This window comes from Marmota flaviventris, chromosome 16 (assembly GCF_047511675.1).
Source record: "Marmota flaviventris isolate mMarFla1 chromosome 16, mMarFla1.hap1, whole genome shotgun sequence".
Classification (NCBI taxonomy): domain Eukaryota; kingdom Metazoa; phylum Chordata; class Mammalia; order Rodentia; family Sciuridae; genus Marmota; species Marmota flaviventris.
The window spans coordinates 39731086-39747607 of NC_092513.1; the positions used below are offsets into that span (position 1 = coordinate 39731086).

Here is a 16522-nt window from a genome sequence, read left to right on the forward strand (position 1 = left end):
TTAGTTTACTTGTTTACAACAATTTCTGCTTCATGTTGGATGTCATTGTAGATGTTTCCAGTTTTGCCTTGGTATCATTTGTGGGACATTCAGTTTTGAATAGCTTTCATTCCCTTGGTGTCTACAATATCACCTTTCTTTTTTTAAAAAAAAAAAAAAACAACAAAACTTTTATTTATTTATTTATTTTTAGAATTTTAATATTTATTATTTTTTTTAGTTTTCGGCAGACACAACATCTTTGTTTGTATGTGGTGCTGAGGATCGAACCCGGGCTGCACGCATGCCAGGCGAGCGCGCTACCTACTGCTTGAGCCACATCCCCAGCCCAAAACTTTTCTTTTTTAAAAAAATTTGTTTTAGTTACACATGACAGTACAATGATCTTGACATATCATACATTTGAATCAGATGGGGTATAATTTCTCAATTTTCTGAGTGTACAGGTTGCAGAATTACATTGGTCATGAGGTCACGTATATACCCACAGCAATAATAATGTCTATTGTATTCTGCTGTCCTTCCCTTCCCTACTTCCCCTCCCCTCCCCCCCATCACTTCTCTCTACCCAACCTAATGTGACCCACTTCTTTTTTTTCCCCCTCACATCTTCATACCTGTATTCTGTGTAATGAAGGGGGTCTCCTTCCCTCTTCCATGCAATTCCCATTCTTCCTTCCTTTCCCTCCCACCTCTCTTCCCTACCTAGAGGTAATTTTCTTCTCATGCTCTTCCTCCTTACCCCATTTTGAGTCACCTCCCTTAAATCAGAGAAGACATTCGGCATTTGTTTTTTTTGGGATTGGCTAACTTCACTTAGCATAATCTGCTCTAATGCCATCCATTTCCCTGCAAATGCCATGATCTTGTTACTTTTTAGTGCTGAGTAATATTCCATTGTGTATAAACGCCACATTTTTTAATCCATTCATCCATTGAAGGGCCTCTAGGTTGGCTCCACAGTCTAGCTATTGTGAATTGTGCTGCTATAAAATTGATGTGGCTGTGTCCCTGTAGAATGCCGTTTTTAGGTCCGAGAAGAGGAATAGCTGGGTCAAATGGTGGTTCTATTCCCAGTTTTCCAAGGAATCTCCATACTGCTTTTCAAATTGGCTGCACCAATTTGCAGTCACAACAGCAATGTATGAGTGTACCTTTTCCCCCCATCCTCGCCAGCACTTGTTGTTTGACTTCATAATGGCTGCCATTCTTACTGGAGTGAGATGGTATCTTAGAGTAGTTTTAATTTGCATTTCTCTGATTGCTAGAGATGGTGAGCATTTTTTTGTGTATTTGTTGATTAATTGTATATCCTCTTCTGAGAAGTGTCTGTTAAGGTCCTTGGCCCATTTGTTGATTGGGTTATTTGTTTTTTTGTTGTTTAACTTTTTGAGTTCTTTGTATATCCTAGAGATTAGAGCTCTATCTGATGTGTGAGGGGTAAAAATATGTTCCCAGGATGTAGGCTCCCTATTCACTTCACATATTATTTCTCTTGCTGAGAAAAAACTTTTTCATTTGAATTTATCCCCTTTGTTGATTCTTGGTTTTAATTCTTGTGCTGTAGGTGTCTTATTAAGGAACTTGGGGCCTAACCCCACGTGATAGAGATTGGGGCATACTTTTTCTTCTGTTAGACGCAGAGTCTCTGATTTGATTCCTAGATCCTTGATCCATTTTGAATTAACTTTTGTGCATGGTGAGAGATAGGGATTCAATTTCATTTTGTTGCATATGGATTTCCAGTTCTCCCAGCACCATTTGTTGAAGATGCTATCCTTTCTCCAATGCATGCTTTTAGCATCTTTGTCTAATATAAGGTAATTGTAATTTTGTGGATTGGTCTCTGTGTCCTCTATTCTATACCGTTGGTCTACCAGCCTATTTAGGTGCCAGTACCATGCTGTTTTTGTTACTATTGCTCTGTAGTACAGTTTAAGATCTGGAATAGCGATACCACCTGTTTCACTCTTCCTGCTTAGAATTGCTTTAGCTATTCTGGGTCTCTTATTCCAGATGAATTTCATAATTGCTTTTTCTATTTCTGTGAGGAATGCTGTTGGGATTTTGATCGTAATCATGTTAAATCTGTAGAATGCTTTTGGTAATATGGCCATTTTAATAATATTCATTCTGCCTATCCATGAGCAAGGTATATCTTTCCATCTTCTAAGGTCTTCTTCTATTTCTCTCTTTAGGGTTTTATAATTTTCATTGTATAGATCTTTCACCTCTTTTGTTAAGTTGATTCCCAAGTATTTTATTATTTTTTTTGAGGATATTGTGAATGGGGTAGTTTTCCTCATTTCCATTTCAGAGGACTTGTCACTGAACAATATCACCTTTCTTGTAGATTCATATGTATGTGGCCAAAGAAATAAGTCCATGTTTTCTAAAAGGCCTAGAGAATGTATTTCAGGTACCTCTTTCTTTTTGTGTTTATCCTTTTGGTGAGTTACTGAAAGATGGTGGTTCTGGTTAAAAGGTTCTTTAGAGTTGTTCACACCCCCACCCCACCCCTTAATTTTGATTTTCATCTGAGATTCCTGATATTGAAAACCAGCCTTCAGCTTTGTAATCCCCTTTCCTTTTTCTAAAATCACAAGATTCTTTTGCTGAAGCATCTTTTTCAAAGTGGCCACTTTATTCATTCACTGGGTGGTGATGGCACGGTGGTTGGTACCTGATGAGTCCAGAGCCAGATCTGGAGAAAAGCTCTCCATTGTCACTGATGAAACTTGGGTTTTTTTTCTTTGAGATTTTATTTTTTATGTAAAGATATGGCAAGTCTTTTCTGATTTTCTGTTAAAATGACTGCTATACTCTATTAAAATCTTTTCTTGATGCTTTACCTGCTTTTCAAGCTTGCTTGCTTTTTTTTTTTTTTCCCCCCAGGTATTGAGGATTGAACCCAGGGGTGCTTTACTATTGAGACACATCCCCAGCTCTCATTAAGTTATTGGAGGGGGGGTCTCGATAAGTTGCTGAGGGTGTCCTTGAATTTGCTATCATCCTACTTCAACTCCCAAGTATCTGTGATTATAGGTGTGCACCATTGTGTCCAGTGCTTTCTAAAAGTTCTCTGTAGTATATATGGTCAATGCAAATTTTCACCTCCTGATTTTTTATTATCTTTTCTATGAAGCATACTGTTGTACTCCTGTAAGAATGTGGTGATATGTACCTCTCTTGTGTGTATGGTGACATTTATTGCCATAAATGTTGCAGTTTTACTGTAATACTTACAGATTTTGGCATTCTGCACTATTTCTGTTCTGAGCACATTTCTTGTGTAGCATATAGTCAGTTTTAATTCCTTGCTGTTCTCAGCATTGCAGTAGGTGTGCTGAACAGCAGGTTGTACACATTAATCCTTGTAGAGACCACCTTGAATAGGAACCTGTGCTGTCATCTGATGCTGGCAGAAAACCCTGCCATGTCATGCCTAGGCAGTGTTCACTGTGCTGCTGTCCTAGTCCACTATTTGGAAGGTACAGTGCACTACTTCATGGTTGTCAGGGCACTGGCCAGTGAGTTATGGTTGGCAGGCTGGTGAGGGTCAGCATGTCTGGGCTGATATGTGAATTTTAATATAAAAAAGTAAGGTTTACTTATATTTCATGTAAATCTCTATGTGACATGGCATATGTGGCCACATAAATTAAATGCATATTTTTGGTTTAGCCAAGGGGGGAAAGTTTAGCATTTTTCAGTTGATAGAAAAGAAAGTTCTTTGAAAATATAGTACACTATGAGAACTGATTTTCACATAATACTAACAAAATCTACCCATCTTAGATGTTGAAAACTGTTAGTTTGTATAGGCCCTGCCTTCCAGAAAGAATTTGAAATAAATAAAGCAAAATTGAGAACTGAGCATTTTCTTCTAAAGTTTACCTTTTTGTTTGTTTGTTTTTTTGTGGTGATGGGGATTAAACCTAGGGCCTTGTGCATGCAAGGCCCAATTGAGCTATATCCCCAACCCTAAAGTTGACCTTTTAAGATGCCGCTCAGAGAAGTAGTGAGTAGAGATCAGACTGGTCTTCCATTCTCTTTCTTCATCTCTACACCTCTGCACCATAAATATACCCACACACACACCCTTCGGATGACTGAGGAATCTTTATATTCCATATGTGATTGTGTAATTTTGAAGAGGTTATATAAATACTAGTTTTATTTTCTTTTTTTTTTTTTTAATTTTTTATTGTTGGTTGTTCAAAACATTACAAATTTCTTGATATATCATATTTCACACTTTGATTCAAGTGGGTTATGAACTCCCATTTTTACCCCATATACAGATTGAGAATTACATCAGTTACACATCCATTGATTTACATATTGCCATACTAGTGTCTGTTGTGTTCTGCTGCCTTTCCTATCCTCTACTATCCCCCCTCCCCTCCCCTCCCCTCCCCTCTTCTCTCTCTACCCCCTCTACTGTCATTCATTTCTCCCCCTTGTATTATTTTTCCCTTTCCCCTCACTTCCTCTTGTATGTACTTTTGTATAACCCTGAGGGTCTCCTTCCATTTCCATGCAATTTCCCCTTCTCTCTCCCTTTCCCTCCCACCTCTCATCCCTGTTTAATGTTAATCTTTTTCTCATGCTCTTCTTCCCTGCTCTGTTTTTAGTTGCTCTCCTTATATCAAAGAAGACATTTGGCATTTGTTTTTTAGGGATTGGCTAACTTCACTTAGCATAATCTGCTCTAATGCCATCCATTTCCCTGCAAATTCTATGATTTTGTCATTTTTTAATGCAGAGTAATACTCCATTGTGTATAAATGCCACATTTTTTTTTTATCCATTCGTCTATTGAAGGGCATCTAGGTTGGTTCCACAGTCTTGCTATTGTGAATTGTGCTGCTATGAACATCAATGTAGCAGTGTCCCTGTAGCATGCTCTTTTTAGGTCTTTAGGGAATAGACCGAGAAGGGGAATAGCTGGGTCAAATGGTGGCTCCATTCCCAGCTTTCCAAGAAATCTCCATACTGCTTTCCAAATTGGCTGCACCAATTTGCAGTCCCACCAGCAATGTACAAGTGTACCCTTTTCCCCACATCCTCGCCAGCACTTGTTGTTATTTGACATCATAATGGCTGCCAATCTTACTGGAGTGAGATGGTATCTTAGGGTGGTTTTGATTTGCATTTCTCTGACTGCTAGAGATGGTGAGCATTTTTTCATGTACTTGTTGATTGACTGTATGTCCTCCTCTGAGAAGTGTCTGTTCAGGTCCTTGGCCCATTTGTTGATTGGGTTATTTGTTTTCTTATTGTCTAATTTTTTGAGTTCTTTGTATACTCTGGATATTAGGGCTCTATCTGAAGTGTGAGGAGTAAAGATTTGTTCCCAGGGTGTAGGCTCCCTATTTACCTCTCTTATTGTTTCTTTTGCTGAGAAAAAACTTTTTAGTTTGAGTAAGTCCCATTTGTTGATTCTAGTTATTAACTTTTGTGCTATGGGTGTCCTATTGAGGAATTTGGAGCCCGACCCCACTGTATGTAGATCGTAGCCAACTTTTTCTTCTATCAGACGGCGTGTCTCTGATTTGATATCAAGCTCCTTGATCCATTTTGAATTAACTTTTGTGCATGGCGAGAGAAAGGGATTCAGTTTCATTTTGTTGCATATGGATTTCCAGTTTTCCCAGCACCATTTGTTGAAGATGCTATCCTTCCTCCATTGCATGCTTTTAGCCCCTTTATCAAATATAAGATAGTTGTAGTTTTGTGGATTGGTTTCTGTGTCCTCTATTCTGTACCATTGGTCCACCCGCCTGTTTTGGTACCAGTACCATGCTGTTTTTGTTACTATTGCTCTGTAGTATAGTTTGACGTCTGGTATCGCTATACCGCCTGATTCACACTTCCTGCTTAGCATTGTTTTTGCTATTCTGGGTCTTTTATTTTTCCATATGAATTTCATGATTGCTTTCTCTATTTCTACAAGAAATGCCGTTGGGATTTTGATTGGCATTGCATTAAACCTATAGAGAACTTTTGGTAATATCGCCATTTTGATGATGTTAGTTCTGCCTATCCATGAACAGGGTATATTTTTCCATCTTCTAAGATCTTCTTCTATTTCTCTCTTTAGGGTTCTGTAGTTTTCATTGTATAAGTCTTTCACCTCTTTTGTTAGGTTGATTCCCAAGTATTTTATTTTTTTTGAAGATATTGTGAATGGAGTGGTTGTCCTCATTTCCATTTCAGAGGATTTGTCGCTGATATACAGGAATGCCTTTGATTTATGCGTGTTGATTTTATATCCTGCCACTTTGCTGAATTCATTTATTAGCTCTAATAGTTTCTTTGTAGAGCCTTTTGGGTCTGCTAGGTATAGAATCATGTCATCTGCAAATAGTGATAATTTAAGTTCTTCTTTTCCTATTTTGATGCCTTTAATTTCTTTCGTCTGTCTAATTGCTCTGGCCAGTGTTTCGAGAACTATGTTGAACAGAAGTGGAGAGGTTATATAAATACTAGTTTTATTTTCTCTAACATCCTATTCTCGATTAGAGAAAGAACCACTTACTTAATTTTGTATATATGTGTGTGAGATTTATTTTATCCAGTCCAAGACAAATATGGATTGTACTTTGTTTTCTTACAGAAGAAGCATGCTTTACGCTGCTATTGTCAAGCCATGCAAGTTTACAAAGGAAAAGGCTGGTCTCTTGCAGAGGATCACATTAACTTCACTATTGGGCGCCAGTCATATACACTTAGGCAACTGGACAATGCTGTGTCTGCTTTCAGGCATATTTTAATCAATGAGAGTAAACAATCTGCTGCTCAACAAGGGGCCTTCCTTAGAGAATATCTTTATGTTTACAAGGTAAATACCGTTTCAGGAATAGATATTAAAATTATATTGAAGTTGTTTTCAGCAAAAAAGCACATTCAGCTGTCTTCTAGAAGTATAATACAATGGTCTTGTTAGAGTATATATAATTATCCATCTTAATAAAGTTATGGCAGGCTATGTTTCTTGTTCAGACATCAGTTCAGTGTCCCTTTCAGAGTTTTTAAGAGAGAATTTTATATTTCTGTAAATATTCGATTTGTGACTATTCTTGAAATATTTAAACAGAAAAGATGCCACAAGCCTTCTTGACTGTTTCTTCATCCTGTTTTTATAGAACCACAATCAATTTTACAAAAGTGGATTCTCTTAAAATCCTTTGAAAATACACTTTTCTTTCGTTTCCTTATGAAAGATGAGGAGGTATGGATCTGTGAGAAGTAAACTAGCTATTATGGCATAACCTAGAAAAATTAATAGGAAGAAAAAATATTTCACTGAGGCAAGAGCATAGAACATATAAATATAAAGCATTGTTTTATGGAAGAATACGAAGTTTTAATTTCCCCCCCTAAATAATTATTTATCCGATATAAAATGACTACTCTGTTAGACTTTATTAATTTGAAATCATTTATATTGGAATTTTGGCAGATAGAATGCTAAAATGAGTCATAAGAAGTAAAATACATACCAAAATAACATTTGAAAGTGTAATATCAAGAGGGAACTAGCTAGCTAAGTAACCTTAGGAAGATCTTTGAAGGCAGAATAAGTGATATTTGAAGTTATTCTCAGTTATAAAATGTATGACTCGGGGCTGGGGATGTGGCTCAAGTGGTAGCGCGCTCGCCTGGCATGCGTGCAGCCCGGGTTCCATCCTCAGCACCACATACAAACAAAGATGTTGTGTCTGCCAATAACTAAAAAAAAAATAAATAAATATTTAAAAAAAAGTATGACTCTTACATTAAAACTAGTAATTATATGTCTTAATATTTTGCTTACATGTTTTTAATATCTAACATATTAAAAAATGAAACGTGAAGAAAGTATAGTTTTATTAAAAACTATTCTTTTTGCCTTATTTTATATTTCTCCCAGAATGTAAGTCAACTATCACCAGATGGTCCTTTACCACAACTTCCTTTACCATATATTAACAGTTCAGCAACACGGGTTTTCTTTGGCCATGACAGACGACCAGCAGATGGTAAGTAAAATTTTATTTGGTCTAAGTTACCTAATGGATATTTTTCTAAAGTTTCCTTTCTTCTTTTAAAAAAATGTTATGTAGTTGAATATTTTAAAATAAATAACTTTATACAACTTCATCAGTTGTCCTGTCTTCTGACAATAACAACTACTTCATTGCTATTTTTTAACTTTAAAAACTAAAAACAATTAAAAAAATTATAATTACAACAATTTCTCTCACATGGAAAGTACTTATGTTATATAATCTTGGTAAGCATTTTTGGTGTGAGATATTTCATTCAGTGTATATAAAGATTTAAAGTACTTTAACATTGTCTAGTTATATAGATTATTTCCATCTTTTTGCTTATATAAAATTGTGTTGTGATGAGCATCTTTGTATAAAACTTGTTTAACTGTTCATTGTGAAAAATTTCAAATGTACACAGAAGTATGTAACATTTCTTGTTTTAAGACTTTAAAAAATATATAGGATTATATTATTTCCTAGGATTGAGCCTTGGAGTGGCACTCCTAGACCAAAAGTGTAAAACATTACTATTAAGGTTCTTGATGTACATTGACATAAACTTTGTAATAGTAATAGTAAACCTTACTATTAAGGTTCTTGATGTACATTGACATAAACTTTGTAATCCTAAATATTTTTATATTGAGCTTAATGTTTCTCCTTGAAATCTAATTTAGTGTTCTTAAAAAATATTTTTTGTGTTTATAGCCACTTTTTAAAATTTATTTATTTATTTATTTTTGGTACTAGGGATTGATCTTAGTAGTGCTTTACTATTGAGCTACATCCCCAGGCCTTTTTATTTTTAATTTTGAGACAAGGTCTTCCTAAATTGCTTAGAACCTCACTAAGTTGCTGAGACTGGCATTGAACTTGAAAGCCTCCTGCCTCAGCCTCCCAAGTCACTGGGATTATAGGTTTGTGCTACTGTGCCTGGCTTTATTGTTTTTATTTTTTATTTTAATTGGTTATATATGACAGCAGAATGCATTACAATTCATATTACACATATAGAGCACAATTTTTCATATCTCTGGTTGTATACAGACTATATTCACACCATCCATGTCTTCATACGTGTACTTAAGGTAATGATATCCATCTCATTCCACCGTCTTTTCTACCCCTCCCCTTTGCTCTATCTAGAGTTCATCTAATCCTCCCATGCTCCCCCTCCCAACCCCACTATGAATCAGCCTCCTTGTATCAGAGAAAACATTCAGCATTTGGTTTTTGGGATTGGCTAACTTCGCTCAGCATTATATTCTCCAACTGCAAATGCCATGATTTTATTCTCTTTTATTGCTGAGTAATATTCCATTGTGTATATATACCACTTTTTTTTTTTTTTAATCCATTCATCTACTAAAGAGTATCTAGGTTAGTTCCACAGTTTAGCTATTGTGAATTGTATTGCAATAAACATTCATGTGGCTGTGTCCCTATAGTGTGCTGTTTTTAAGTCCTTTGGGTATAGACCAAAGAGTGGGATAGCTGGTTCAAATGATGATTCCATTCCAAGTTTTCCAAGGAATCTCCATACTGCTTTCCAGATTGTCTGCACCATTTTGCAGTCCCACCCTCAATATATGTGTGTGTCTTTTCCCCCACATCCTTGCTAACACTTATTGTTGTTTGTCTTTATAATAGCTACTATTCTGACTGGAATGAGCTGAAATCTTGGTTTTGATTTGCATTTCTCTAATTGCTAGAGATGTTGAACGTGTTTTCATATATTTATTGATTGATTGTATATCATATTCTGAGAAGTGTCTGTTCAGTTCCTTGGCCCATTTATTGATTGGGTTGTTTTTTTTTTTTTTTTTTTTTTTGGTGTTTAGCTTTTTGAGTTCTTTATATACCCTAGAAGCTAGTTCTCTGTCTGTTGTGCAAGTGGTAAAAATTTGGTCCCATTCTGTAGGCTCTCTATTCACCTCACAGATTGTTTTTTTTTTTTTTTTTGCTTAGAAGAAGCTTGGCTTTATTGTTTTTAATAGCAAAAAAGTGAAACTAAAATTCCTAATAGCAGAGAACAAATCAATATATTTTGGTATTTTTACATAATGGATTTATGCTTCAGGACGAGAGTGAACTAATTGTATATGTTTCAATGTGGATATGAAAAGTTTATTTATAAATGTCAATATGTGTATGAAAAAATTTATAAATTTGGGTATGAAAAAATTCATTTACTGTAAATTTTAAATATGCAAACCAATTCTATTCATTGTTTATATTTAGCCTCATGTGAGAATAATAGATTTTAACTTCAGAATAGCTCTGGGAAGAAGTTATGCCAGTGGGAGTGAGGAAGAGTAATTGGATTTGGGGGGATTGCAGAAAGGACATCAGCTATATCTTCAATGTTCATTTTATAAAAAAATATTAGGATAATGTGACAAAAGTTGACATTTGTTACATTTCAGAATGTAAGTATTTGCCACATTATTTTTCATTCCTTTTCTATATTGTTTGAAATATTTCATAAAGAAATTGTTCATGGTAGACAAGGAAAATACTTTCAGAGTCAAGAGAAAAATAATGTTGTCAACAAAGTTCCAGTTAAGTTATAGTTAATAAGAGAATATTTTATTTGCTTAGAGAAATAGAAATAGGCAAGAGTGAATGCATACATATTTATTTGGATACCCTTGATTTTTATTTGAAGTGTTTTTTTGTTTGAGGACATTCACAAACATATACTTCATTAATTTGCATTTCATGAACATATTTAATGGTGACTTTTTTCTTTCTTTCTTTTTTTTTTTTTTTTTTTAGGTGAAAAGCAAGCAGCTACTCATGTAAGTCTTGATCAAGAATATGACTCTGAATCCTCTCAGCAGTGGCGAGAACTTGAAGAGCAAGTTGTGGCTGTGGTTAACAAAGGAATAATTCCATCCAGTTTCTATCCCACACAATATTGTTTGAACAGTTATTCGGATAACTCCAGATTTCCACTTGCAGTTGTGGAAGGTGATATGCTTCAATTTCATTTTTTGTTTGTTTGTTTTACTTAAAGCGGATTCAAGATAATTTGCTGTATGCCATACATTTCCAGAGGCTGAGGGTGCAAAGATAAATTAAAAACCAGTAATTTACTGAGTTGCATTTATAAAACCAGTGAGGGCTCTAATATAGGTATATGCAATGTGATGCTAGGATATAGAAGAGGAAATGACATCCTTTAGTAGAGAGAAATTGGAAAACTCTTTTAGAAGAGGTAATTTAAAAACTGAATCCTGAATAAATGGAGCTTTATAAACTAGAGGACAGTCTAGGCAGAAATGAAAGCAAGGTCTGTTTAGAACTTTAAAGCTTAGGGTGAGGGGCGAGATTTATCAAAGTTATTAATGTAGGTCTTTCTTTCATAGAACCAATTACAGTGGAAGTGGCTTTTAGAAACCCTTTGAAGGTTCCACTTTTGTTGACTGATTTGTCATTACTTTGGAAGTTTCAGCCTAAAGATTTCAGTGGAAAGGATAATGAAGAAGTTAAAGAACTAGTAAGTTATTAAAAGGTATTTGTAATAAGTACATTTCAGTTATAGTCTGACAGATGCCATAATAATATTTCTGCTTCTTCTGTTCTGTGAGCTATGCACAATCTTTTTTTGCTTATTTTTCCTTTGTTTTAAAAATTTGTATGTGCTAGTGTTGAAAACTGAGAATACAGAACTACATAAAATATAAAAGTAAAACTGTATATTCTTAATATTTAGAAATAACCAACTTTTAACATTTTGCTGTCATTTCAGTCATTTCCATTTGTATCTTTTTGGCTTGGATTTGGAATTTCCTTATGTGTTGCTTTTTTCATTCTATGTTGTTTAATATGCATTTTCTGATATTCAAACATCTGAATATTTTATTTTTACGTAATTATTCAATATGTGTATGAAAAAATTTATACTATAAATTTAAATATGGGTATGAAAAAATTCATTTACTGTAAATTTCAAATATACAAACCAATTCTATTCATTGTTTATATTTAGTCTCATGTGAGAATGATAGATTTTAACTTCAGAATAGCTCTGGGAAGAGCTGTACCTATGAATCATCCATCGTGTATGGATGATTCATAGTATCCTCCTGTTATCTGTAGTTGTTTTGGAGGTTTCTGTTTGTATATTATCACAATAGTTCAGTGGTTATTTTTTATTTTTTTAATGGGGTGCTGGGATTAAACCCAGGACCTCTTGTATGCTAGGCAAGCTATCACTGAACTACACCCCTACCCCCTGTGATGAATATTTTTGTGCATAACTTCTTAGCCTTCAGAATATTTCTGTAAAAAAGATTCCTAGGTGCAAAGTTATAAGAGTTTTAGGAAATAAATATTTTAATTCTCGATTTTGCAAAAGGTCATACCAACAAGCTTCTCATTTGCAGCATGTGGCGATGGGTGTCTCATTTTTGCAGCACTGATTATTATTATTTACAAAAAAAACTTGGTTGATCTGATAAAAATATCTTCTTACTAATTTATTATCCATTTCATTGCTTTCCAGTGAAGTCAGTTATTGTATTTGTATTTCCTATTTTGTGCATTGTCCATTTAATAAGCTTCATATATATATTTATCTTTTTATTTTTATATTCATGTCTATGATAAACCTTTTGTATATATTGTACTAATTATTAGACTCAGGGACGCTCGGCTACTGAGTCACATCCCTAGCCCTATTTTGTATTTCATTTAGAGACAGGGTCTTACTGAGAGTTTTAATTTCTGAGGCTGGCTTTGAATTCAGAATCCTCCTGTTTCGGCCTTCCAAGCCTTTTTAATGCAGGAATGATTTGAACAAATGATTTTTGTTACCAGCTGATTGTAACAAATAACTTAGACAAGTGTGTGTGTGTGTGTGTGTGTGTATTTTTCTTTTGAGACAGAGTCTCACTAAGTCATCTGAGGCTGACTTTTGATCCTCTGCCTTAGCCTCTCTAGTTTAAGCTGTGTTTATAGGCATGCACCCCCTGGGCCTGTTTCCAAATATATTTTTTTAGCTAATAATTTATTAGGTTATTCACTAATATCTTTTATACAAATTTTCACTGTTTTGTACTCCCCCCAACTCCCATATATGTATGTGTGTGTATATATTTTTTCAACATATAGACATTTATTTTTTATCCCCACAAAGTACCTTACAGGTGTAGGAACTTCAGAAGAGCTGGCCTCCATGCAGGGACTCGGCATTACTGATGGTTTTGATCTCGTGGCTCCTCTAACTATATATGTGGTTTCATGATTGAGGCAGGAAAGGAACACTAGAACACTAGAATCTTGCACCAGAAAATAAATGCTTTAACCCAGACTATATTTTGAGTCTGGGAAATATCCTAGCATTTTGGTTCTGATCTGTGAAGGGAGAACTAGAAAGATATCTATTTGAATTTTTAATTTGAATTTTAATTATTTAGACTGTTTTTGTTCTTGAACTATTTTGATTTTTTTTCTAAAGATTACATTATTTAAAATGGTTAAATAGTTAAATTCATTGATGCTATTTTGTGATTATGAGAGTATGAACTATTGAAATTTGGAAAGGTTTTAAGAAAGATCTATTAGTTTTATAAATATATTAATCTGTTTAGCATTTCTTATTTTAAAGGAAGTTTATTAAGTTATATTAAAATATACAGTACTCTTAAACAGTTGCACTTTTTCCTGTAAATTTCAAATAAGATTTCTTTTTGGGGGGTGGGGGTGGTGGGTAGTTTGCTAGTGATTGAACTCAGGACTTTCCATATGCTAAGTATGTGTTTTGCCATAGAGCTAAGGTCCACAAATCCCAAAATCTAGATTTATTTAATGGGCTTCTTCTGGTGATGGATACAGATGCTGAACTGGAATTTAGGGAGATGTAATTTTTATATTTTGTGTCAAATAATTAGTTTGATGGTAAAAGTAAAATAAGGTTTATGAGAATCAAATTTACCTTCAGTGTGAGCTAATTAGCTCTGCTTTGCCATCTGACCATAGATATTTTCTCTTACTAATGTCAGTGGTTTGGAGGAAGCAGGTCTGCCTTTCTCCCACTGCTTTTGTTGTCCACCTATCTTTTCTGCATCATGCCTATTCTAAGTATAATCTTCCTTTTCTAAATATAATTGGCCAATTTGGAAAAAGATGTGGTTGGACAAAAAATGGAGAGATTTGTTCTTATGACAATATTAAATACCATTGCGGCCATTATTGACTATGAGCAGTTCAACTTTTTCTCTTAGTGTTTTATCCTCTTGGTGGTTGTATCTTCTTCAGTTGAGTTGGTAGAACAAAATGAAATGTACATATCAAGTACCCACTACAGCATGACCCCACTTTAGGGGTGGAAATAAACACTTTTCATGGAGCTTAGGAAATAGTAAGTACCTGGAAATGGTGGCACAGTGTAAAGCACTTGCCTAGAAGGTGTGAGGACCTGGGTTTGATCCCCAGCACTACACGCACTTACAAAGAGTCTAGTAATTATAACTTTAATTAGTTATTATTTCTTAGTATTGGTATATAAGAATGTTAATAATTCATTAATATTAAGTATTAATAATATTTTATTAGAATGTATATTTAAAAAAATAACTTATTTTTTAGATTACAGGTGAACCTGAAATGATTGGAACTGAAGTTATTTCAGAATTCTTAATTAATAGTGAAGAATCTAAAGTGGTAATTGTTTTTATCATTTTTCTGTTTTTTGCTTTGCTAAATAAGTAAACTGAAAACATTTTAAAATAAATTTAATGTATCTCAATGAAATTGTTTTATATCCTAGTATTTTTAAGAACTAAAATTTAGATGATCAGGAAACTGAAATTACTCAGGAAGAAATTGGTGGGAAAGTAGGTTTCTAGTGGTTTTTGATTAATTTCCTAGGAAACCTGGTGAAAAGTTTTCACTTCCTTATTAGTTTCAGTGTGGTAATTTCACATGATATTTATTTGAACAGCATATTTAGATTTTTATTAAAAGTATTATTGACGCTCTTGTATAATTGTTGAACTTAGAGATTTCCTTTGAAAAAGTTGCTTTTCAATAAGAAATAATTGATATTTGAAAAGTTTAGGTCATGAGTTTTTATTTCTGCAACATTACAGAATTTAGGTATTGCACTATTTAAGATATTATGAAAACATAATAAGAGTGACTTAAATATCTCCACAGGCAAGACTAAAGCTCTTTCCCCATCACATAGGGGAGCTGCATATTTTGGGAGTTGTTTATAATCTTGGCACTATTCAGGGCTCCATGACAGTAGATGGCATTGGTGCTCTTCCTGGATGTCATACAGGTAAAGTTATAGCATTGCTAAACAATTAGAAACTAATACCTAAATCATTCCATAGAATAAAATGGACGAAAATGAGGTATTTTCTAAATAGGGCAAATGTACCTTTAGATAAAGCATTTAGGCAGATGTAAGAATGACTAATTTATTTTAACCTCTACCATAGCTTTAAAAAATAAACAATTTTTTTCCCTTCTATTTTCTTTTGATAATTCTTTTGTTATTATCCAAATGTAGTAAATTCTTAGCAAATAAATTCTAACCATTTATTAAGATGTCTGCTGCCAATACAAAAACCACTTTATTGTATTCCATTTTTGAATATATCCTTTTTAAAAAGCATTGAACAAATTAAAAACCTTTTTTTTTTTCACTTCATTGAATATTAAACCCTTGAAATTCTGTTTTCTGTCCTGATAAAGACTGGGGTTTTAGTGTTAAATTGATATTTTTGATGCCCTATAATAGAATGTTTTACAATTTTTTGAATATTATAATATATACAAACTTTATTATCTTTTTTTTTAAAATTCAGGAGTCTTTCAGGATCTAATATTACCTGATAATTCAGATATGTGATTACATGAGTTTAGGTTGAAAAGATGCTAGGAAGGGAGTTCACTATAAAACTCTCTATCCCAGCCCTTTATTTGAGTGGATCTATCTTATAACAAATTAAAGTGACTAGTTATTGATAGATGTGAATTTAGCACTTATAAAAGTTTTTATTTCTGCAACATTACAGAATTTAAGTATTGCCCTATTTAAGATATTATGAAAACATAATAAGAGTCACTTAAATATAAATATTGGGAAGTTCTTCTGGAACATTTGGAAAACTTGATCCTTTTAACCTCCTGTTGAATATTTCTGTTGCCTTAATATGTATGATAAATTCAATACAAAATTAGAAAATAAGTGGAATGAACTCATGACTAAAAAGCTATAAACAAAAAAAATACACTAAAATTGAGCATTTTTATACTATATTTATATTTATATTTCTTGTTTGACAAGTACCAGACAAATTGTTGTAAATAATTTTGCTGTTTTATTACATTCTTAAAGCAAGATAAGTGGGTGTTAAAACTTTTTTGGCGGCGGGGGTGGGTGACTTCCCAGGGATTGAATTCGGGGGCACTCAACCACTGAGCCACATCTCCAGCCCTTTTTTGTGTTTTGTTTAGAGAGA

General features: G+C 33.9%; 1 protein-coding gene across 5 annotated transcripts in view; it reads left to right on the forward strand.

The window, feature by feature from the left end:
- The window catches only part of Trappc8 (trafficking protein particle complex subunit 8), a 92995-nt gene that overhangs the window by 43247 nt on the left and 33226 nt on the right, over positions 1 to 16522 (forward strand). For all 5 annotated transcript variants that reach the window (XM_027935682.3, XM_071602824.1, XM_027935683.2 and 2 more), the window contains 6 exons: positions 6623 to 6847; positions 7919 to 8027; positions 10821 to 11015; positions 11414 to 11544; positions 14637 to 14711; positions 15207 to 15333. In XM_027935682.3, the coding sequence (XP_027791483.1) occupies positions 6623 to 6847; positions 7919 to 8027; positions 10821 to 11015; positions 11414 to 11544; positions 14637 to 14711; positions 15207 to 15333 (862 nt within the window). The remainder of the gene's footprint in view (positions 1 to 6622; positions 6848 to 7918; positions 8028 to 10820; positions 11016 to 11413; positions 11545 to 14636; positions 14712 to 15206; positions 15334 to 16522) is intronic.